General features: G+C 38.4%; 1 protein-coding gene across 2 annotated transcripts in view; it reads left to right on the top strand.

Annotated features, from left to right (window-relative positions):
• The first annotated feature begins 2,098 nt into the window (after positions 1-2,098).
• The window catches only part of HNRNPLL (heterogeneous nuclear ribonucleoprotein L like), a 39,716-nt gene continuing 19,263 nt past the window's right edge, over positions 2,099-22,551 (top strand). Inside the window, exons 1-6 of one of the 2 annotated variants that reach the window (XM_045979001.1) lie at positions 2,099-2,661; positions 13,647-13,765; positions 18,237-18,474; positions 19,859-19,944; positions 21,431-21,527; positions 21,613-21,685. In XM_045979001.1, the coding sequence (XP_045834957.1) occupies positions 2,473-2,661; positions 13,647-13,765; positions 18,237-18,474; positions 19,859-19,944; positions 21,431-21,527; positions 21,613-21,685 (802 nt within the window). In that variant the 5' untranslated portion in view covers positions 2,099-2,472. The remainder of the gene's footprint in view (positions 2,662-13,646; positions 13,766-18,236; positions 18,475-19,858; positions 19,945-21,430; positions 21,528-21,612; positions 21,686-22,551) is intronic. The other variant, XM_045979000.1, reaches the window with a different exon arrangement.

The following is a 22,551-nucleotide window of genomic DNA, read 5'->3' as shown; positions in this document are numbered from 1 at the left end:
ATGCCCTTCTTCTCTAGCTCTTCTCATGGTAGAGTGATGAGCTAGCTAACATTTTTCTTATCAAAAGACTTAATGTCTCTGAACAACTTATCAGCAACAAGCTCACAGATAACCGGTGGTCAGTGTACCGATCTATCTCCTTTAAACATGCTTTCCACATTTTACTTCTTCAGTTTTTTTATTGAACAATTTGGTTAAGCTATTCCAAAAAAGAACTAAGTTTCATTCTTTGATAAACAGAATAAGCTTTATCAAAGTTACCTACCTTCTGTTTGTAAACACTGGGTATAGCAACAAGGTTCAGCTAGGCTGAGTTTCCTTATGGAGTAATGTGAGAATCACATATTAATCTGGTATAATCTAGGAGTTGGAGGTAGGCTTTGAGAATTTAATATTTTCACTATCACTCTGAAACATTTGGAAAGTTTGAATAAGGCCTTCCTTCTGGCTCTTCTCCTTCTTCCCAAGGCTCTGCCAGTAATGTTTCCTCATGTAGCTGGCACTGCAGCTTCCTCGTTGATACTTCTTTTGTCCACTTCCATTCTATCTTAATTTAAAAAATAAATTTCCAAATTTTTTTTAGTTCTATTTTGTCAGCGTACGCTTGCAGCTGCACACAAATTTGATTATAAGTTGTACGGCACCGTGAAAAGCTTGCAATTTTTTCCCCCCAAATGACAGGCAGTGTAAATTATGAAGTACAAAATAGTTATGTTAAAGTACTGCCAGCAATAAATAAAAATTGCTTTTTTGGAAGAAATAACTTTGGAAATGAGGAAGAACGAGGGGGGAGGAGGAAACAGTCCACACAGGAAAGGAAAGAGCCACATTTAGAGGAGCGTCTGAGGGATAAAGACGAAGGACATACTTAAGGCTTTTTGATCCCTGGAAACACTTAAGGCATCTAGATCCTAGGCAATCCTCCAAGGGTTAAGTCACAGAGGGTAGTTAGGTTGGGTTAGATTTGCTAGTTTCTTTCCTAATAAGATACTGGACCTTTACTTCCCAAGAACCGATCCTTCAGCATTGTTGAGTACCTAACTTGTGCCAGGGATCTGCACAGGAACTGGATTTGCAAAGGTGAAAAAGAGCACAGTTCGTCTTCAAGCGTTTCTGGTCTTTAAAACTGAACACGCTTAAGAGGTAAGCGGTAAAGGGACCTGCTGGAAAAAGAGAAAGCAACTAGAAGCTAGGAAGAGTCCTCAGGGCACCACGGAGGAAGTGGGTTGTGGTCTGAAGGGCAAACTGAATTTCGATAAGCTTTTGTATCTTCCGAAAATAAATGATACTGTGAAATGAACAGAACCTCCCGAAAGGAAAGGGTTGGGATGAAGGATGACGTATTATATGGATGATTTAAAACACATTTAACTGGAGCAAAAACTTACACAAACCAGTCCCCTGTAACTGGCGGGAAATAGGGGTCTAGATGGCCAATGAGTGCTGACTGATCAAACTGACATTCCCCCGCGTGCAGCGTCTGCTTCAGACTTGCCCCTTGCTAAATGGAAATCTTGACTGCTATTTTCGAAAATCCAGCTGGGGGGAGGGGGGAGAAGGCACCCACTTTCGTTAGATTTTGCACACAGCATAGGGAGAACCCTACTTGCATGGTTCCAAGACCTTTTCTCCCCTCAACCTCTGTAGTTTTAAGGGTTGTGCGAGGTCTGTCTGCAGGGATTTTAGAGGTTTTCCTCATCCTCTTGAAGAGAAGTAATAAAAGCATTTAAATTAGCGGGAGGGCGGTTAACACCCACAGCCCTGGCTCCACTGCACGCCTCATCGCCCGCTGGGGTTCACTCGGCGCCTGCCTTCGACTGAGTCCCAACAGCGCTAACTGCCGCCAGGCAGCAACGGCTCCCGGGCAGCGCGCGGCGAGCGTTGCGCGCTCGGGACTCGCAGGCCAGCGGCGAGTTCACCAGGCGCAGGGAGGGGGGGCGAGGCCGAGCCGTGGGCGGCTCTTGACGAACAGCCCTTCCGGCCAATTGGAAGCCCGGTCGACTTTTCCCCCTGCCAATAGGGAGCAGGACCCAGGCTGAGGGGCGCTTCCCGCGGGCTGCGGCTGGATTCGATCCTCCGCGGCGGCGGCTAAGGCGGGGGCGGAGGCTCGGCCTGGGCGGCGGGGAGCGGATTAGGGGAGGAGGGAAGACCGGAAGCCACGGTCGCGTCCCCATCCTTAGATTCGCTCCCCCGGGTTGGGAGCGGAGACGGAGGAGGAGGGAGAGGCTGAATGTTGGCTCCGTAATAAAGGGGAGCGGTTGCTCCGGAGCTTCCTCCCGGGGCGCCCCGCTCATCCCGGCCCGCTCCCTACACCCACCCGGCGCCTGGGCGCCCGGCCCCCGAGGCCGGCCCGGCAGCGCAGACCTTCGCTGAAGACACTCGGCCAGTGGCGGGGACTGACCGGCGGCGTCCGAGGCCCGCGCCCCGCCGCCACCCCCACCCGCTTGCCCGCCGGTCCCTCCGGCCGCCGCCATGTCCTCCTCCTCATCCTCTCCCAGGGAGACGTACGAGGAGGATCGCGAATACGAGAGCCAGGCCAAGCGCCTCAAGACCGAGGAAGGGGAGATCGACTACTCAGCCGAGGAAGGCGAGAACCGCCGGGAACCGACGCCTCGGGGCGGGGGCGATGGCGGCGGCGGCGGTCGGAGCTTCTCACAGCCGGTAACAAAGCGCGGCGCCCAGTCCCCTGTGCCTGGCGGCTCCCGGGGAAGCAGGGCCCGGCGGCGGGGACTCGGCCCCGGGCCTGCCGCGCTCCCAGTTTCCCTCCGCTGCTGCGCTGACCCAGTCGGGAAGCGCCGGCTCCTTTAGGGCTTTTATTCTTTGCCCTACCTGTTTCCCGCATCCCGACCGCGAACCCGGCTCCGGCCTGGCTGCAGGCCCCGCGTGCGAGTCGTCTGCCGGCCCTGAACTTGGGGAGGGTATCCGGGCGGGGGCGGCGGGGCGGCGTTGCTTCCGCTTCGGGTGGGCTTTGGGGCGCGATTAGCTCTTTGTTACTTTAACTCCTCCGGCGTCTGGCCGGCGTCGGGACGACCCTTTCTCTCCCTTCTACCCCTGTGCCCGCAGCATCCGCGCGCTTGTCTCGGTCACAGGACGGTTGCGTGTGTTTCGCCGGGGTCTCTCTCTCCATCTGGGTCCCGGGCAGAGCTGTAACCGAATGACATATTGGGCTCTGCGCTTACACCCTAGTTGCCCTGAAGGTTTAATTTCAAAATTTTTACTCTTGGCAGGCATGGCATACATACTTTGCTACCCAGGTTTAAGATTGTTGCTCAATACAGATTTTAGGTCTTCGATCAAAAAAAAAAAAAGTGTTGGTAGATGTGAGCACCATCCTTATTTTCAGGTAAAACAGATCTTACCAGATTTGCCCCCACGAAAGGAGGAACTGAACTCGGAGCTGCATTAAACACACATTCTTACATTCTTGTTGCTCTTATCAGAAATGTTAGGTGGAGGCAGAAGGAATGTGAAAAAAAAGTGCGTGGAGACTTTAAGGAAACAAAGCAAAGCAAAAGTTTTTGCCCTTTTTTGGTGCACTTAAGATGTCTTAATGGCTTAGATGTCGTTTAAACATTTATCACATTTTAATTGTGATTTTTTTTTGAAAAGAAGCTTTATCTGAAGTTTGAGAAATTATACACATATATTCTACTCAGAATGTTTTTCACCATTTTGTAAGAGGCACATTAGAAGCCTTTTAGCTGTTGTTTGAATTTTTATGTGAAAAATTCTGGTCAGTAGTCCCCAGTGTTAGAGTTTCCAAATATGAAACAGTGACACACAGGTTTCAACACATTAGAAAAAAGGAACTTTTTCTTCCTCAAAATAAGTGTTTTTTTATGGCTAGATATGGCTTTTGATTTTTTGTGCATAGGTATTTGGAATATTCAGAATGTAACTTGAACATGTGAATGAAGGAAATGCATGTTAAAGTTTCAGTTCAAAACCAATTTCACTGTGGAATTTGGAAGCAGGAATATAGTAACTGATATTTTAGATGGAGCCGATGGATCAGTGTATTTGTTTTGCCAGAAGTCTTGAGTTTTTTTGTGTAGTAGCATGAAACGTTTTAAGTGTCTTGAAAAGATACTTTAATTTTTTTAGAAATTTTTTTTCTTTGAAAAATAGATTTGGTATTAAGGCAGTGGTATTATTTTGGATGTTGGGAAGAAAATAATACCTAATTAATATATCTAGAGTGAATTGTATCTGGCAGTGGAAATAGCACTGGGCAGGGCTTAGAGAGGGTCAGAAGTCTTAGCTAGCATATGATCTGTGTGCCTTTGGGAAAGTTTGTTAATTATATTCTTGAGTTTGTTTAGTCTGTAAAATATAAAAGTTGAACCTTTCCATACCTGAAGTTGTAGTTTGGTGATTAATGTAATACAGCTTTTAAATTACCTAGGCAGAAACTAATACCTGCAGATCGAGTTATAAATTCTAATTCTTGTTTATCTTACTGTTGTTTTGTTTCTTAGGAGAGAGTGAATTGCTTTTATTTAACTGTAGAACCAATACTGCACTGTCAATTTTAATGAAGTTTTATTTTTACCATTTTTAAGCCTTTTTATTCATGTAAATTGTGGTGCTATTTTGAAATTATTGCAGCTGTGGAAACCTGCACGTAATAAAATTTTATTAGGATAGGCATTCCCTGGATGGAAGTTTAATGTCTAGTACGTCATCAGCCAGAAACATGGTAATTAATCTAACTGAAATGGGTTTGGCTCAACCTCAGTTGTCCTCCAGTCCAGCCAGGGAAGAAAATACCTTGTGGTCAAACTGTTAAACAACAGTAAATGCAGGTTAGGTACAATGATAAGCAATCTTTTCAATTCCAGTTGGAGGTTTGTAAGGTGCAAAGTAAGACTTCAAAGATTTACATTATTTAGCTTCAGATAATTAAGTTCCCACTAGTGCTTTAATAATACATTAATTAGATTTGAAGAGAAAAGTGAGTATTTAGGAAAAGCAGTGTTGGGGTGCCTGAGTGGGCTCAGTCAGTTAAGCATCTGAGCTATTGATTTCTGCCCAGGTCCTGATCTCAGGGTCGTGAGATCGAGCCCCACCTTGGCCTCTGAGCTGGTAGTCTACTTGTCCCTCTCTCTTTGCTCCTGCCCTCTTCCGTGCTCTCTGTCAAATCTTTTTTTTTTTTTTTTTAAGATTTTATTTACTTATTTGACAGACAGAGATCACAAGTAGGCAGAGAGGCAGGCAGAGAGAGAGGAGGAAGCAGGTTCCCTGCTGAGCAGAGAGCCCGATGTGGGGCTCGGATCCCAGGACTCTGGGATCATGACCTGAGCCAAAGGCAGAGGCTTTAACCCACTGAGCCACTCAGGCGCCCTCTCTGTCAAATCTTAAAAAAAAAACAAAACAACAACAAAAAAATCAGTGTTTTTACAAATGCTCCTATTTAAAAATGAGTTGATGATTGTGAATGGTCATGATGTGTTAAGGTGCATGGAGAAATGAGTTAGGAAGAAAAGAAATGAGGTCGTAGGTTGGATATGAGAAATAAAACAGTCTTCAAATTTATGGCTTCTGGCACTTAATTTGAAGATCAAAAATTCCTAGAATGGGGCGCCTGGGTGGCTCAGTGGATTAAGCCGCTGCCTTCTGCTCGGGTCGTGATCTCAGGGTCCTGGGATCCAGCCCCGCATCGGGTTCTCTGCTCCGCGGGGAGCCTGCTTCCTCCTCTCTCTCTGCCTGCCTCTCTGCCTGCCTCTCTGCCTACTTGTGATCTCTCTCTCTGTCAAATAAATAAATAAAATCTTTAAAAAAAAAAAATTCCTAGAGTGTTTTAGATTCACTGGGCTGCTTGTTGAACAAAGCTGGATTATGGAGGTTTGTGATGTATTATACATTTACTTATTCTTAGAGTGAGTGGTTGTCTTCAACTTAGCAGTCAGGACCTTCAGGATCATATTAATGGTAAATTTTGTATCTACTTATTTTTTAAAAAGCAGCTTGACTCCCAAATATTGGAGTTTTACTTGGCAAAACCAATTGAGGAATAAAATGGGGAGGTTATATAGAAAAGATCTGCTTTTTTAAAGACTGGTATCAATAAAGATTTTTGGAGTGCTAATTCATTTTGGAGACTTTCAAGTTTTTCTTTTATTCTTTTCTGCCAGTGACTCAAGAGGCAAATCAGATTGTTAAAATGGTTTGTTTGCTGATGTGGTGAAAATTAAGTTTCTCAACTTTTAATAAATAGACTTACAAAATGGCAAAATACCAAGATAAAAAGGTAGATCCTAGGATTTCCTAATGATATATATTAGGTAGAGAATCTAGTTTGAATTTAAGATATACTCCTATACTTTAAGGATCTGAATTACAGAGATGTATAGGAATTTTTTTTTTTTAAAGATTTTATTTATTTGACAGAGATAACAAGTAGGCAGAGAGGCAGGCAGAGAGAGAGGGAGGAAGCAGGCTCCCTGCTGAGCAGAGAGCCCAATGCGGGGCTCCATCCCAGGACTCTTGGATCATGACCTGAGCTGAAGGCAGAGGCTTTAACCCACGGAGCCTCCCAGGCGCCCCAAGATGTATGGGAATATTATGATGGCTTATTGGATGAATATGGGATAGGAGATGAGATGAGGTCACTTTGTTAGCTAGCTCCCATAGGAAAAGTTTAGAGGCTGACAGTGAGCATAGTAACTACACTCTGGGCAATAAAAAAGTTAAAGGGTGTGTTCCCTGGAGGTAATGCCAGTGTCTTAAGGCTTCTGTAGCAGTAATGTTCTCTGTCTCCTTTAGCTAAGCTATTCCAATAGAGTGAGGTGAGGATTTTCTGGCTTGGTATTAGGGGAAAAATGAAAAATATTAGGTTTTACTATCTTTTGGTTTTAATAATTTGACTATATTTCTTTGTGTTAGTACATACAGTTAAAAGAACTCTTTGTAGAGCCATAAGCCCAACCAAGGCAGGTGTCTTGGATCTGCTACCAGTATGCTTTGTGATTTAACATCTTTGGAAGCCAACCATCTCGTGAGGAGGTTGGATTAGATGAACACTGTGATCGCGTAACTGATCAAAAAACAATACTTGAGGCCCTTTTATGTGCTGGCTGCTGTTCTCAGTGATGGAGATATAAAAGTTAAAAATTCCATATCTAAGAATCTGTGATTCTTTAGTGCTTTTTTTGCCTCTATGAATTGAAAACAAGTTTGAAAGCTTGTAGTTGCAGCCACAGCAACAATTCAGGTGAGCTTAAGCAATACAAAAAGTGGCAGACAGAGGTAGGGAATTTATTGGCCCATGTCACTGAGAAAGCCAAGTTGTGGCAGTAGTAGGCATGGCCGGATCTAGGGATTTAGATGATGTCGCTGAGACTTGATTCTGTATGCTGTTTCCTCTGTGTATTTATAAAGCTAGACTTACATTCTTACAGCTAGCAAATAGGGAACGCTCTTCTTCCCAGTGTCCATATATATCCCTTCTGATCAACACTTTTTATCTTCTCTCTCCCTGCAACTATATCACTGGGCTACTTCTGTGTGCATGACTGTGTGATTGAGAATACCAGTGGGACAACAGTGTTCAAGACGCACAAGCGTGCATGTATGTGTCCGTGCGTTCGTGCATGTGTGTTTAACCAGAAGAAGGGGAAAGGGGTTCTGGGTGACCAAAACCAAATAATTTCTATTACGTGAGCAAAAAAGCAAAGATTTTTTTAGAAAGTTATTTGAAGCATATGGCTGTTCTTTTTAATTTTTGTTATGTGATCAGATGTACCTAAAAATGTTAAATAAGAAAATGAAAGGGTTTCCCATATTTTGGATTTGCTCTGTTATTTCTTAAAAAAAAAAAAAAAAAAAAAAAGGAAAAGAGAAATGGGTGCCTGGGTGGCTCAGTTGGTTAAGTGTCCAACTTTTGATTTTGGCTCAGGTTGTCATCTCAGGGTGGTGGGATCAAGCCCATGTTGGGCTCCATGTGGGTCATGTAGCCTGCTTAAGATCCCCCCTCCCCGCTTGTCTCCCACGTTTCCCCATCTCTAAAAAAAGAAAGAAAAAAAGAGCAAGTAAAGAGATGTGATTGTTTAATAAGAATAATCATATAGTGCAGCTGCCCCCTTAAAACTCCTTTGTCCTTGGTTTGTATGAACTATCCAAATAAAAAGGATAACTTAATATCTAGAAATACTGTATTCATTTCTTGGTATAATGTTGATAAATTCTTTCTTTTTTTTTCCTTAAAATTTTATTTATTTATTTATTTGACAGAGAGAGAGAGATAGATATCACAAGTAGGCAGAGAGGCAGGCAGAGAGAGGGGGAAGAAGGCTCACCGCTAAGCAGAGAGCCTGATGCGGGACTTGATCCCAGGACCCTGAGATCACGACCTGAGCTGAAGGCAGAGGCTTAACCCACTGAGTCACCCAGGTGTCCCCTTCTTTTTTTTTTTTAAAGATTTATTTATTTGACAGAGAGAGAGAATTCTTTTTTTAACTTAATTTAATTTTATTTTAAAGATTTTATTTGTCAGAGAGAGAGAGAGAGAGAGAGTGCGTGTGCACACCGACATACAGAGTAGCAGAGGGAGAAGCAGGCTCCCTGCGGAGCAAGGACCTGATGTGGGACTCCATCCTAGGACGCTGGGATCATGACCTGAGCCGAAGGCAGCCGCTTAACCAACTGAGCCACCCAGGCGTCCCTCTTTCTTTTTTTAATGTTGATAAATTCTAATGCATCCAGAGAATGATTACCAGAATGGAAAAGACACTTTAAATCTCATCATAAGAGGAATGACAGAAGAATCTGGGGCTGTTCAGCCTGATGGGTATATTTAGGTGTAGTTTAAACAATCATTACAAATAATTGGAAGGTTATCATGTAGAAGAAGGAAATGTAGATAAGGGTAGGTGGCACCATTTAATATTTCTTGAAGCATTGCTAAATAACTACATCTCTCACTGTGCTAGACATTTTATATTAGTAGAGTGTATATTTACAGTAATCTTATGTGATATGGATTTTTTTTAAATAGTGAAACTGAGGCTCGGCAAAGGTATTAGCCTAAGATCAATGAGCCAGTAAGTGTCCAGATTCAAACGCTGGTCTAACTTCAAAGGCCATTTTGGATACAAAACTACAGAGAGGGTGATTTGGATGCATATTATGAAGAATTTTCTAAAAATATAATGGATTGTCTCATGAGTAGTATGTTTCCTGTCATTGAAGGTATGTAAGGAGAAGCTGGATAATCACTTGACAGTGGTTCTGTGTCTGGTGTTGGTAAATGAATTACTGAGTTTGAGGTTGGACTTTTTTTTTTTTTTAAGATTTTATTTGTTTATTTGACACAGAGAGAGATCACAAGTAGTTAGAGCGGCAGGCAGAGGGAGAGGGACAAGCAGGCTCTCTGTGAAGTAGGAAGCCGATGTGGGACTCGATCCCAGAACCCTGGGATCATGACCTGAGCAGAAGGCAGCCACTTAACCAACTGAACCACCCAGGCACCCGAGGTTGGACTTTTTTAATCCTGTAATTATAAGAGGGCAGAAGAAGGTTGTTCAGTTGCTGTTGAGCATGTGTTGGGCATGGAGATGTTGGGAAAACAAGCCTAGTAAGGACATTGTGCCTAGCTTTACTGGTTTACAGTTGTTGCTTTACTATGTGAAGAGGCATTAATGGGCCTTTCTTACTTCTCTCAGATAGAAGCTTCATTTATACTCTACTGAGCTTCCCTTCTCTTCAGAAGAGCATGCTCTTTAATCAACAATAGTCAAAATTCGCACTTAAAGTTGTTATTATTAGAGTTGGTCCTTCAGATAGCCTTTAAGGGCCTGGGAGTTTGGAATGGTTATAACTAGACTGGTCTATAGCCGGCAAAGGGGACCAGAGTATGCCTCCATTATAGTTGACAAAGTTTGCCTAAGGAAGGGATAGAGTAATTAAAAAAGAAAAAAAAGTGTATGTAAAGTGAAGGCATGCTTTCATTTGCTGAGTGCTCACTTGGAATACTGTTTTTAGTCTGAAAGAGATCAGGATGGAGCCTAAATAACTAAATAATTAGAAATGGAAGGAATTTGGGCTTCTGTCTGAGAAAGGATTTAAAAAAGAAACTTTTGAACTGGAGAAGACAAAGTGTTAATACATTCATGGGATAAATAATACTGATTTATTCACCAATTAGGAGGTAGATGTATAGTATGATACTTCAAAAGAGGTAATTTTAGAGTAAATGAAAGAAGTTGTACAGCTAATTTCAGATTTCTCACCCCCGGTATATAGGATAGGTAGAGATAAGAAAATACTGATTTGAGAAAAGTTTTAGGGGGCGTCAGGTGGCTCATTTAAGCATCTGACTCTTGATTTGCCTCGGGTCAAGATTGAGCCCCAGTGTTGGGCTCTGCGCTGGGCGTGGAGCCTGCTTGAGAATCTTGCACTGTCTTCCCCTGCCCCCCTTCCCCTGCTTGTGCACACTTGCTCTCTCTTTCTCCAAACCAAAAAACCCAACGCCGCCCCCCCAAACTTTTAATATTTGGGGCGAGGGGGGTGGTAAAAATACTGTTTGAAAAGATATCATTAGTATATCAGTTTTATATTTGGAAACAACCCTGGGGTTTTTTCTTTTTTTTTATTTTAACAGAAAGGATGAAAAAAATTTAAGTTCAAGAAAAGGGGCCATAATACAAAGATGAGAGAAATATCAAGGTAGATAAACTCATGAATGGCAGATTCACCCAGTGGGTATTAGGGAAATAACAAGGGAGACAGAATATGTTTTCTGCCTTGAAGTTGAGATAATTGTATCTTCCCCTAAGTAGCATAGTGTTTACGTTTAATAGCTTTTAGCTTCTGAAGAATGACTTACATTTTGAACTGTTCCATTTAGAAAATAAAATTAAATAATAACATATTAACATTTTTGAGGGATTTAAAAAAATTGATTCTGTAATCCATTTCTTTGTGAGAAGACCAGTTTGAAAAATGGTCATTTTTTTAAGCATTGTATTCGAGATAATGGATATCCACGATGGGAAGGGAGGTAGATATATTCAGCTGTCTAGTGGTGTTTTATTTATTAAACTGAGCAGTGAGTTAATGACTATTTATATTATTTTTCATACCTTATTGTAGGCCTTAAGTATTACATAATAAAATGATTTCCCAAGTTTTTATTATGTGAAATACTCAATTACATATGTCCTTCACCTAGATTAATCAGTTTTTAACATTTTGCCATTTGGGATTTTATCTCCATATGTGTATATCTATATTTATATACATTTTCGCCCCTAAACTGTGGAAGTAAGTTGCATATATCATATGACAATCCATCCCTAAATATCCCAGCTTTCCTAAAAATAAGGATATTCTTGGGGTGCCTGGGTGGCTCAGTGGTTAAGCCTCTGCCTTTGGCTCAGGTCATGATCTCAGTGTCCTGGGATCAAGCCCCACACCAGGCTCTCTGCTCAGCAGGGAGCCTGCTTCCCCCTCTCTCTCTGCCTGCCTCTCTGCCTACTTGTGATTTCTGTCTCTGTCAAATAAATAAAATCTTTAGGGGGAAAAAAAGAATAAGGATATTCTTTTCACTTAAACATTACCATTATAATGGTATACCTAAGACAGTAGTTCAATTGCATAATATAATATCTTGTCTGTATTTAAATTTCTCCAGTTATCCCTAAGATGTCTTTTATACCAGTTTTACTATCTTTTTTTTTTTTTAAAGATTTTATTTATTTATTTGACAGACCAAGATCACAAGTAGGCAGAGAGAGGGGAGGAAGCAGGCTCCCCGCTGAGCAGGGAGACAGATGCGGGGCTTGATCCCAGGACCCTGAGAGCATGACCTGAGCTGAAGGCAGAGGCTTAACTCACTGAGCCACCCAGGCGCCCAGTTTTTACTATTGTAAAGACTTAAGTATTGCCTTTGGTTGTTGTCTCTCTTTAGTCTTAATCTAAAATCCTCCACTATTTTTTTATACTAACTTTTTGAAGAGTATTGGCCAATGTAGTTTTCTTCTGAAAGTTTACCTTCATCAGCTGATTTCTAAGGATAGCAAAGATGACTGTCTTATTTCTTGAAGTTAATTGTTGTCTCATTATTTTTAGAGTAAAACTTATTTAAACTTTAAATACATGTTCCAAATTAAGTTTTCAGGTATGATTTAGAGCTCTTTTCCTGCATTGCTGTTCAGTTATATTTAGTAGCTTAATGATGATAATGCACATTTGGTTGTGGAGTTTTACTTAGGCAGAGTCTCATTTGTTAAGGTTGTTAATGGAGTGTTTGGTTACATAGTGTACAATCAGAATGATTCATTTCAAACTTAGTGGCATGTAATGAATATCTGCTTGACCATAGAAAAGACTTAGCATAAGCAATTCAAATGAAATTCCAAGTATTGAATTAGTATTTGTAGAGGACTGAATTTATTTGTTGAATTTGACAATAGTGTAAGAGAATAGTCACATGGTTACTTTATATATTTAAATTAGCTCTTTTCTTTAAGCCATGATGTAATTTTTAAGTTATAAAGTAAACAGTAAAAAGACGCTTTTAAAATAGCCATAAAGAGATTTAATTTTCTTAAAATGATTCTTAAGTTTTAAAGGTAAAACATTTGTGCTTTTAGATTAGTCTACTTGTAGTAGGAAAAAAAACTTTAATAGATTTTTTGGTGTGTGTATATGGGTCATATATGGAAGTCATTTCTGAAGTGAAATAAATAGAGGTGTCCAGTGGCTAGTTGTTTATACAGATTTTTGTCTTAATAGAACTTGAATACGTAAATGAGAGCTATTTTCATTTGCAAAGTAATTCTCGTACATAGACCATATACTTATATTAAAACTGCCTCCTAGGTGTACTTGAAGATTCACAGTACCCCTTAGAAGCCCTGGAAAGCTTGCATTTTTGAGGGCTACTTGTTCATCAGTGGAGATGGTAAAAATTTAAGTATACTGCTTAAATTTGTATAAATTTAACATTTATACATTTGTATAAATTTGTTAAGTATAATGCTTAAGGGACTAGATAATCAATTAGGCAAGGATAAAAGATGAGATTAAGTTTACACTCTTTATTTTAAATTGGGACTTTTTGTTCATTTGGACTACTTGAGATTTTTATTTTATGGAGGTGAAACTATGAGATCATGAATATAAAATATAGTCAGTCATAGCATACATATTCCATGTATCTGCTGAAACTTTCTCTGAGATTTTATCGAAGTTGAAATAAGTTATTAACTTATGTTGTACTTCTTATTAAGAGAGAATGTTCCCTTTTAAGAAATCAAAATTTTCGGGGCACCTGGGTGACTCAGTCAGTTGAACATCTGCCTTCGGTCCAGGTCATGATCCCAGGTCCCGGGATCGAGCCCCACATCAGGCGGGCTCTCCACTCGGCGAGGATCCTTTTTCTCTCTCTCCCTTGCCTGCTGCTCCGCCTGCCTGTGTTCTCTCTGTCAAATAAATAAATAAAATCTGAAAAAAAGAAAAAAATCAAAATTTTCATGCCGGACATTTAATTGATGATTTTTTTCTCGGGTCCTTTTGCTAACTTGTGAATGCAATTTGGTTTGGGGTTTTGTTTGTTTGTTTGCTTTTTAATTTAGAATTGAGTTTACTAAAGATGCAATTTAGACTTTTTAAGTTTTTAACTATAAATTATTTTCTTTTGCTAGGAGGCAGGTGGAAGTCATCATAAAGTTTCTGTTTCACCTGTTGTCCATGTTCGAGGACTCTGTGAATCTGTGGTGGAAGCAGACCTTGTAGAGGCTCTGGAGAAATTTGGGACAATATGGTAAGGCTCATAGGGACTTCATGCAGATTGAAAACAGTATGGTAAAAGCCTTTATGCTTACGTATATATTGATGTCATAGTATATATTGTTTGCCTGTGACTGTATTTCTTTAAAACCTTTGTATTTCTTTTAAACCTCTTAGTTTTAACCTTCTGGGATGATGCATGGATATATTTTTGTGGATCCATGATCACCTTTCACTCCTCAGCCAGGTTGTATGTAAAATAGATAACGGAACCTTTCATCTGATTTTCAGATGAGTCCATGATTCCTTGTTAAACACTGCTTTAATGTTTAAATGATTTGATTACACCCGTCGTCTTTAGAATTTTAAGTAGTGGTACTTAAAAACTGATTTTTTTTTGGTTTATTTTGAAATGTTTAAGAATTAATTGGTAAGTAAAAGGCAGGGGTAGTTTAAGGGAAGGCATTATTTGTGTAGGTTTGTGTTGTTGAGTTCTTACGCAGACCATGAGCAATCAGTGTTTTATCCTAGTTTGTTTTATTTTGTGTTTTATATTCACTCAGGCTCCTCCTTTCACTTCCCACAGCTGCTGTATGCTTAAGAATATTGACTTAAGTGAAAACATAATCAGAAAAATGAATTTGCTGCCAAAAATTGACACTCAAAAATACTAATTATTTTTGGAGTATGCCCGGCTGTTGTTCTCTTCTTAGTATGGGTAGTCTGGAGTTGATTTTATTATTTTTTCCTTGGTGACTATGTTTGGGGTTTTGGTTATAGGCATCAGACACAGACTAACTTAAAATATACAAACAGCAAAGAAATTTCAGTATATTTGCTGAGATTGTTTGATTGCTTGATTGCTTCAAACTTATAAAAATTTATGTGGCGTTCTGAGTGTTGAAAGGATGCATAAATAGATGGTGAGAGAGTGATCAGAGATGTCCAACAGGAATCGTTGCTTCAAAGTAGCAGTAGTAGTAGTGTTAAGTGACACCTTCCATCATGGCATCTTTTTTATTAATTTTCTTGATGACCTTATAGAGAGGTGGATGACATGGCGAACCTGTTATCCTCCACTTACGAACCTCAGAAACCACAGTTACATATTGTTTATTCTTGGAGGTATGAATTGGCGATCTACACAGCAGAAGAAAGCCCATTTCTTAAAGTGTCATTAAGATGACTATCATTTGTTAGTCATTTGAAGTGGGTATTGGAAGTTAAGTTTTTGTCTGGAGCTTCATTTATTGAAGCAGACCTTTAGCCTTATTTAGACCTTGCATGTTAGTGCTAAGCTAGCCCTATGGGTTGCATTGTCTCATGAATTTAGAAAGAGATGGCTATTTCTGGTTTATTCCCCCCCCCCTTTTTTTTTTAATATTGGGCTTTTAAAGTTATTTCCTTAAAGTGAAGAAATACTGAAGCAATATTAGAAAACCAGTTGTTGAGCAAATACTGGTGGAAACTTTAGAGAAATAATAACTGTATTGATACTTTGATGTTAATTATGACCATGACCTGAATGTTGGGCATTAAAGAAATAGGACTGTTTGTTGAAGTTGAATTATTTGAATCACTTTGAGTGGCCTGTCCACTTTTAGCCTGTATACTTTTTGATATTTAGTCCATGGTAAAGTGTTTTATATGTGAATATAATTCAGTGAATTTGCATAGTGCATCATTCTGCCCTCAGGATTGGTAGTTTTGTGGATAAAAAAGTGAAATAATTGGAACAAATTGGTGTATAATTAGGAGTTTGATTGGCATAAATATGTGCCATAGGAGTTTTAACTATATGAAGTGATCTTGAGTAAGAGGTGGCTGCTTTTAAAGCTGAAAGAACCTTGAATAGCCTCCAATGAGGAATAGGTGTTTTGCTTCAGAATGTTGCATTTTAGAACCTTTTTCTGTTTCTTTAGTGGTGTGTGTGGGATTATGAAGATTATATAGAAATTGCTCATATTAAAAATATGTGTCACTAAATTCAACATGTAGTAAGTTTATACCTAAAAACTAGATGTGTAGGAAAGAAGTTTAGGAGCAATTACAATATGATGTTGGTTGTGTCAGTTTAATGAAATTCTATATATTTTTTGCCTTTATTCTGTAGTGTATCCATGTATTAGGATCAAAAGAATGTTTAAAAATCTTCACTGATGTGCAAAAAGAATGAATACTGTTACGCTGAAAAAATAAATAAAATGGAAAAAAAAAAAATCTTTACTGAGTCTCTCTTCCTAACTTTCCCCCTCCTGTTAAGGAGAGGATGCTAGGTATAATTAGCTGTATTGGTTTAAATTTTTATTTTATTTACTTTTTAAGACTTTATTTATCCATTTGACAGACAGAGACACAGCAGGAGAGGGAACACAAGCAGGGGGAGTAAGAGAGGGGAGAAGCAGGCTTCCTGCAGAGCAGGGAGCCTGGGACTACAACTGGAGCTGAAGGCTGACACCCAACCAAGCCACCCAGGCGCCCTGGTTTAAAATTAAAACAAAACTTTTGGGACCTAATTTTCTTTTCTTTAAAAGATTTTATTTATTTGACAGACAGAGGTCACAAGTAGGCAGAGCAGCAGGCAGAGAGAGAGGGGGAAGCAGGCTCCCCGCTGAACAGAGAGCCCGATGTGGGGCTCTATCCCAGGACCCTGGGATCATGACCTGAGCTGAAGGCAGAGGCTTAACCCACTGAGCCACCCAGGCACCCCCGGACCTAATTTTCATTTAAAAATTGGTAAATGTGTTTTGAGTTATAAGTTGAAAGTACTGACCCTACTATGTCCCTTAGTCCCGTTGTCTATTTTTTTCTTTTCTTTGGTCTTCCAGTCTCCCTCATATTAGTGCTTTTAAAGATTTCTTATAAATTATGTGCCAGACAGTTTAGATGGATTCTGAAACGTCTGAAACATTCTAATTTCCCCTTTATCTTCATGTAATGACACTTTCTAACTTTGAACTGTGCTTCTAGTTCACTTACTATAGTTACAGAAGGCAGTTTTACTGTGACCAAGTCTATAATAGGCCAATAAAGAATTTATTTTTGAACCTTTATAAGTTTCTGTGTGCCAAAGGATCAAAGGGCATTATTAACTTATTTACTTGGTAGTACCTTTTAGCTATTCAACCAACATATATATTTGAGAGGAGAATGTTTGTTCTTCCTTAATTTCTTTAGCATAGTCCTAATTCCAGGGTTTTCTATTTTTCATGCAAGACATCAGAATGTTAGCAAGAAATTTCTAAAAGGAATGCTTTTCTCTCCTGGCATTTATATTTTGCATTCATAATTGGTAAATCTTAAATTCAAGGTCTATTGTTATTTTCTTTGATTTTGAACAATGTGGGTGGGAGAGCTAACAAGCCTTATAGACGAACGAATACTGATTGAATGCCTGTTACGCAACAGCTGTTTTCTTGATTCTAAAGATATGAAAATGAGGCAAAGCAAGCAGTTTGTATGCAGTAACATAATCTTGACAACAGTCCTTCAATTTTATAAATGCAGAAGCTGAAATTCATAAGAAATTACATAATTTGCCAGGTTACAAAATGGTCTGTTTCTTATTAAGAAACCATTTGCCACTTTCTAAAGGGTAGCGGTAGGTCCGGATGCTTATTGAGAAACAGTGCTGTCACTGAGTACCTGACGTGATGATTTTTCTACAGCCTTCTACTGTTAAAAACCATGATGATTGTATTTTAAAACATTTTTAAGGGGCTTGTTCTTATGAACAGAGAAGATTATTGTTTCCCCTGGTGTGATCCACATGCTTTGATTTCTTTCTTCCCTTCCTCCCTTCATTGCTGTATTATTTCATATATTTATTTAAAATATGTTCTTCCCCAAGAGTATACAGTGAAATGTGAATAACTTCACCCTCTTACTCATAGGCAACCATGATTACCATAATCCAGTGAATATTTTTTCATGGATTCTTTAATATTTAAAAATATTTTGGAGGAGATTATTTGTACGAAATTGGTTGGTTTGGAGTTGCTTCTCTGTATCTTTTGATTCTTTTGTTTTTAGTAAGATAAATGAAAGTGTATAGTCAGTTCAGTGTGGGCACTTATTTATTTGGAAAAATCGATAGAGGTAGTAGTTTCTGTTGTTAGAGTTCCCATCTGCTAATCTTCTGTTCAGTTTTATTTCCATTGGTTTCTATATCTAGATACTTTATAATATTGCTCGGGAGTGGCAACCTGAAGAGTAAATGGGGCAGTGTCATCAGTAACTAACAGAGACTTGTGCTTGAGGAGGGCAAAAGGTGGAAAACCTCTCAGTCACAGGAGGATAAGCTTGCAAATATGCATCATCTACCTGATGTACCACGGCTTATTTGGATGATTTAAGAATTAACTAACATTAGATATGTGTAGTGAAGAATACTAATCTGTATAATTTGACATATTTTTTTTTAAAGTCTGCTTTCCTTGATTGAGATAAAATAATGTTAACTGAATTTATTATATTTGGGTATTCCTTCCCAATCTCCCTTTCAGCTATGTTATGATGATGCCATTTAAACGGCAGGCTTTAGTGGAATTTGAAAACATAGATAGTGCCAAAGAATGTGTGACGTTTGCTGCGGATGAACCTGTGTACATTGCTGGTCAACAGGCTTTTTTCAACTATTCTACAAGCAAAAGGATCACTCGGCCAGGAAATACTGATGATCCATCAGGAGGCAACAAAGTTCTTCTCCTGTCAATTCAGAATCCTCTTTATCCAATTACAGTGGTATGCATTTTGTATAATAAACTAAATTAAAAGTGATTTTGAAAATTGCCTCTAGAGTGACTTACCTGTAGTTTTCTTCACTGCTATCTAGATATTTGAAAATAGTGTTTTTTAAAGAATTATTAAAATGAATATATCATGCTTGACAAAGAAATGGTGAGCACTGAAGTTAAAATGTCAGAAGTGCAGTTGTAACAAATGAGCACTTTTCAAAATTTGTATTATTTAGCATCAGTGTTAACTATTTCTGATAAGGAATTAGACAGACTTGATAGAAATAATCCAAGAAATTTCTCTCACTCATGTGCCAGCACATGTCTTAAGACCATCTATTAGGTAAGGACAGAATCGCAAAGATACATATATTATTGTAAGTGCTTTTGAGATAACTTATTAAAAACTGGTCTGATGTACTTAAATTTTCCTGTTTCACCCTTTAAAACAGTGATATTAGCAGAATTTTTACAAAGGATTCATGTTCTGAACCAGTTAAGTTTTTTACTTCATAATCACATGCTGTTTCATAATAAGCCAGTGACAAGGGCACTTTACTTCTGTGATGAAGAGAATATCACAGTAAGGGAAGCTTCAATTAGTATGATATCTAGTAAGGATATTGGGACATAAAGCATAAGATACAGATATTTACCTCTATAATATCCCTAGACTTATTAATAAGCAGTATTAATAAGTATTAATTACAGTATTTTGTGTTCAGGGAGAAAGAATGTACCGAATCTAGTACAAGTAGTCTGATTTGTTTATGGTTGTAACCCTAGAACCTAATGGTGCCGCTGTGTAATTGTAGGTGCTCAAGAAATTTCTTGATAGTTGAAGAATTGTTCTTAAGTAGGTGTTCAAGTTCTCTCTTATTTAATTCAGGGATTTTGTTTGCTGACATCTAACATTGTATAAATAATCTTTCTGGAATCTTTACATAGTCATTGTCCCTTGAAAAATAAATACCAAGTTTATCTGTTACTACTTCTTAATAAATACTTATTTCTATAATTCAGGGAGTTCTAAAATATTCCTAAGTCACTTTGGAAAACAAAACAAATTAATTGAATATAGTTTCCGTTTACTTACTGTGTGTTGTCAGACATTATTTTAGGTACCTGTTAAAGTAAGAATCGAGGATTTTGGGGGGAGATAAAGGTAACAGTCCTTTTGAAATGTTTCATTGTAACTTCTCCGATGTTTGTTAAACTGTATGGGTGAGGAAATAACTTTAGAAGTATAACAGTTTTTAAAAGTTTAATGAGTAATGGATAAAAATGACATCTTGAGGGTTTTTTTTTTTAAGTTAAAAAAAGCAGGGTATAATTTTCTTGTTTTTCCAAATGTTAAAATGTGAAGAAATCTTGTTTTCTTTCCTTCGTAGGATGTTTTATATACTGTATGCAACCCAGTTGGAAAAGTACAACGTATTGTTATATTCAAGAGAAATGGGATACAAGCAATGGTTGAATATCCTTTACTTAGAAATTTTTTTTATTGATGTAGAAGATTGCTATGTATTATGGTCTAATTTTCTCCTGTTTAATCATATCTTGACAAGTGGTATTTATTCTCTGCTCTTCACCAAAAACTTGTTTTAGATTTAAAAAATGAAACTGCAGTACCCGCAGATAAGAATAACTTGCTACCTAAAAGTATTCCCATACTTCATCTCATAGTGTTCTTTGTCTTTTAAATAGGGAAAAAAAATAACATTTTTTGATCATGTATTCATTTGTACCTTTTAATTTTATTTTTTAAAATTTTTTGTTGTGGGGCGCCTAAGTGGCTCAGTGGGTTAAGCTTCTGCCTTCGGCTTAGGTCATGGTCTCAGGTTCCTGGGATCGAGCCCCCACATCGAGCTCTCTGCTCAGCGGGGAGCGTGCTTCCCCCTCTCTCTGCCTACTTGTGATCTCTCTCTCTATCAAATAAATAAATAAAACCTTTAAAAAAATAAATTTTTTTTGTTCACTTAGCTAGCATATAGTACATCATTAGTTTTTGTTGTACTGTCCAATGATTCATTAGTTGCGTATAACACCCAGTGCTCATTTGTACCTTTTTAAAATGTATCCCAAATGGACTTTTCTGACTCTCTTCTTAAAATAGGTAGTTTGGAAGTACCAAAACTTTAGAGAGTTAGTAATATAAAACTCTTCTTACCTTTTTTGGTTTTTCAAATGGGTCATAGTTTATATAAGAACTTTTTTTGTTGTTTGTTGAGTAAAAAGAGCAAGTTGCAAATATATAGGCAATACATACAAAGTATGTAATACATACAAAGTATCCATTGTATAATTCCATGTAAAAAAATAACTATTACCCCAACCTATGTGTACATGTGTATGCATAGAGAAAGGTGGGGGTATACAGCAAACTCTTAATGGTGTTGACTTCAAGCAAGGTGTTTTTGCCCCCCCCTTTTTTTTAACCATTTTGGTGGTTTGATTTTTTTTTTCCTTAAAGAACTATAGGCTGATGTAATTATTTAAAACCAATAAAATGAAGATAGTTAAATGATTATAAAACTCTGCCTTCTCAGAAATACATAAAAATCAAAAATATTTGCTTTATATAGTTTGTTTTTTTGGTAATGTTTTTCCTCCTTTAAGAGTAAAATATTTCCTGTTTCAAGATAATAGACTGTCATCATTGGCCAGGGAATTGGATCATACTCCATTTCCCCTTTTCAGTTTATAAAGTTCTTTTAATGATTTAGAAGGATTAATGTAGATAGTTTGGTTTACTATGTTTTCTTTGGTTTTACTATGTTTTCTTTACTATGTTTTCTTTGGATCTTAAAAATAAATTCTCCTAAAATTCATCTAGAAATTTTATTGGTAAAACATTTCTGGAAGTGAGAGTTATAGTTGATTATTTTTTGGTCCTTTTCTTAGGCAGTGAATAATGGTTAAATATTGGACACTTTAAACCAAATTTCCTTAATAGAGCTTATGTTTGAATCAGTCCTTTGTGCCCAGAAAGCTAAAGCAGCACTCAATGGAGCAGATATTTATGCTGGATGTTGCACACTAAAAATCGAATATGCAAGGGTAAATATATTTTCAACACTTTGCCAAAGAAATATTTATGCTTTGGATATACAGTTTGAGCTTATTTTCTTTTTGATCTTAACAGCCAACTCGTCTAAATGTTATTAGGAATGACAATGACAGTTGGGACTACACTAAACCATATTTGGGAAGGCGAGGTAAGTATTTTATGCATTTTAGAATGTACTTACATCTGCTGACAAATTTTTACATGCAGTTAGAGTCCTTTTTCCTGAGGTGAGCTAGTGCATTTAACTGAAAACCTTGTTGGTGAATGCTTTTGTTGCGAAAGGCATGTAATGCTGGAAAATAACCTTGAAATTAGTGCCCCCTACTGGTATGTGCTGAGTTATTTATATTTAGTTCAACAAGGAGCCCATACATACAGGCACGCCCGCAGTTCAAGGACTTGCATTTCTCCAAGCAGCTCTCTCTCTTTGGAGGAGAGGAAACTGATTCAGAATATTCCTTACAAACTGCAAACTTGCACACTGCTTCTCTATGGAAAGGACTTTTCCCCCAAGCTGGACGAGGCATTAAGAAGGATAGAGGACTCCAACAGGCTGACTCTACACTTCATCATGCACAACATCGGCATCAGCAAAAAGCCCTCTGAAAAACTCAGACTTGCAATTCACCTTGACTGCATACTGCATGCACCATCACCCCAAGTTTTTAAAGGAGGACACTTAACAGTACTTCAGACTTGCATGGGATGAACACCATGATAGACTGTGCCCATTTATTCAAGTTGTATGTGTATATTGGTCTGATTTCCCTTAAGGTTCCAGTTGTAGAATTTAAGACTTTTCACTAACTACTAGACTTTATTTACAATGTTGTAAATCTTAATGCCCATTAATGTAACTGTTTTCAGCTGAGATTCAAATTGTTAATTGGCAGATAACCAGGGCCAGTTGATCTATAGGTCTTGAGAATTGCTAATGCTCAACCAGTCCACACAGATATTAAAGATAAAAGGTTTAGAAAGGTGCACATTTGCTGCACTCCAATTTACTCTTTT

Source organism: Meles meles, chromosome 15 (assembly GCF_922984935.1).
Source record: "Meles meles chromosome 15, mMelMel3.1 paternal haplotype, whole genome shotgun sequence".
Taxonomy (NCBI): domain Eukaryota; kingdom Metazoa; phylum Chordata; class Mammalia; order Carnivora; family Mustelidae; genus Meles; species Meles meles.
This window is presented reverse-complemented; position numbering and strand designations above follow the sequence as displayed.